Raw genomic sequence first — 2107 nt, 5'->3', positions numbered from 1 at the left:
TAGTGCACGTGGCGACGCAGTGCAGCTTCACGGGCGAGGGCGAGTGGCCCCGGCCCTCGCGAAGCCCCTCGCAGCGCTCTGCCTGCCAGGTGCTGCAGGTGTCGGGGGAGGTGTGTGTGCGGGACGCCAGAGCTCGTTTGGCGGGGCGGACGCGCGTCGAAGCTGGGCGCTCAGTGCCCGCGTTTCTGTTGGTCCTCCTGCAGATGCTCCTGTGGTTGCCGCTGCCCATTACGGCTCTCACGCTCTACTTCTCTTCGTGTAGCGCGACCTGGGCGTGGCGTGTCCTGCTAGTGATCCTCGCTGTGACGAACCTCTCCCCTGCGCTGACGTCTGCAGTTTATCTCGTCGCCGCGCGGTGAGCTCTCGGACGTTCCAGGCCTGGCACCGTCCGCCCCTTTCGTCGCCTCACGCCATATTCAGCTTGTACATATAGTGACGTATGCCTCGCCTTGTCCCAGATAATCATTGTGTATATGTAGTTAGAGGTAAACATGATAATGCATATTCTGTGTACGTATCCTTTTGATTTTCGGAAATATTGGTGTTATACACGTATGTTTATTACGAATCTCCTATATACATATAAATCATTGTCGTTCCCTAATCTCTGCAAAACCAGTGCCTAATTGCTCCCCAATATCATCTTGACTTTCAGAAAACAATGATTGTGATGGCACTCCAGTTTCATTCGTGTTGTCAATATGTTTCTTTACTCACTAAAGTATTTTAGAAATTTCTTCGTGTTTTATTCTTTCCCTTAGACTGGTGTGTAGGAAGCAACTAGAAATCTGAAATGTAATTTAGTATTTGATGATATATTAGATTCTCTCTCTTTCTCTTTCTGAAATGAGGATTTTTTATTCACGAACGATGTAATTACTTTTATGACATATCTGATTTCTCCTACTTACATCAGTATATGGGTACATTTTGATAAGGATATGTTATTACGTGCTTTTATCTTATAGGTAAGATGGATACTATTATATACGGTTAGATTATTTTATTTTTTAAAAGAATAATCCACAAGGTTAGTTTGTCCTTTGCTCTCATGACATCGTTTTCTATTAAGGGTCATCGTGGGTACACTGATTTATATTTATCATTTATCACAATGACTTAAAAGTGTGGTTCTTATTTTCAGTATTTAGTGTGCGTATTGCATTGATTCTATTTGGAAAATATTTCACTTAAATGTTTTGTAGAAAATACAGACATATAAATATTAGTGAGATAGGGAAAGAACAGAAACAGAGGTTACTGGCTTTAGTTTATGGAATGACCGTCATGTCTATCGTGTGTTGACACAACACACATGTATACTTTCATTTTTTTTCTTCAAAATCCATCTTTGCTTTTGTTATTACTATCATAATGTTAGCGATTATCCTTATCATCATTACTTTACTAGTAACGAACTCAAATGGTACTGTTATTGTTGTTGATACTTTATAATTACTATAGGTATGAACAACAATAAAAAAAAATATTGTAAAACTAAACAATTTGCCACACATACATTATTCTCATGTAGGTATATGTATATTCATTTGTATATAAGTGTATATTATACTATATCACACACACACACAAACACACACACACACACACACACACACACACACACACACACACACACACACACACACACACACACACACACACACACACACACACACAATTATTCGATCTCTTCGCAACAACAAAAATACATTTAGTGTTTGTATATTCACAATTTTATTATCCATAGAGCAACAATAACAACAGGGCTGACACTGAAACACCTCAAAAATAATAAATAAAATAGGGATAATGATAATGACGAGGAAAATGTCTTAATAACATAAACAATAATGATGATAATGATGGTAATAACGATGATGAAAAAAATAAATAATAGTAACATTTTTGTTATTATGATTAAGATCGCCATCCTCACTATCGGTTCCATCATCTTTATCATCATCATAATGTGACTCATCAGTATTATCATCATTGCTCTTGACAGCCTCAACAATTTTATTTGTGTTTTATTTTGTGTTGCATTATAGTTTTGCAGTACCCTTTTATTTGTGTTGCATTATAGTTTTGCAGTACCTTTGTCTTA

General features: G+C 38.0%; 1 protein-coding gene across 1 annotated transcript in view; it reads left to right on the top strand.

Moving 5' to 3' along the window:
- The window catches only part of LOC119581278, a 4493-nt gene extending 3757 nt beyond the window's left edge, over window positions 1–736 (top strand). Inside the window, exon 5 of the mRNA XM_037929672.1 lies at window positions 1–736. This exon is cut by the window's left edge and continues 136 nt beyond it. Within this exon, the coding sequence (XP_037785600.1) occupies window positions 1–359 (359 nt within the window). The 3' untranslated portion in view covers window positions 360–736.
- The last annotated feature ends 1371 nt before the right edge of the window (window positions 737–2107 follow it).

Source organism: Penaeus monodon, chromosome 14 (genome assembly GCF_015228065.2).
Source record: "Penaeus monodon isolate SGIC_2016 chromosome 14, NSTDA_Pmon_1, whole genome shotgun sequence".
In the NCBI taxonomy this organism is placed as follows: domain Eukaryota; kingdom Metazoa; phylum Arthropoda; class Malacostraca; order Decapoda; family Penaeidae; genus Penaeus; species Penaeus monodon.
Note: the sequence above shows the minus strand (reverse complement) of the source record. Positions and strands in the feature narration are given on the sequence as shown.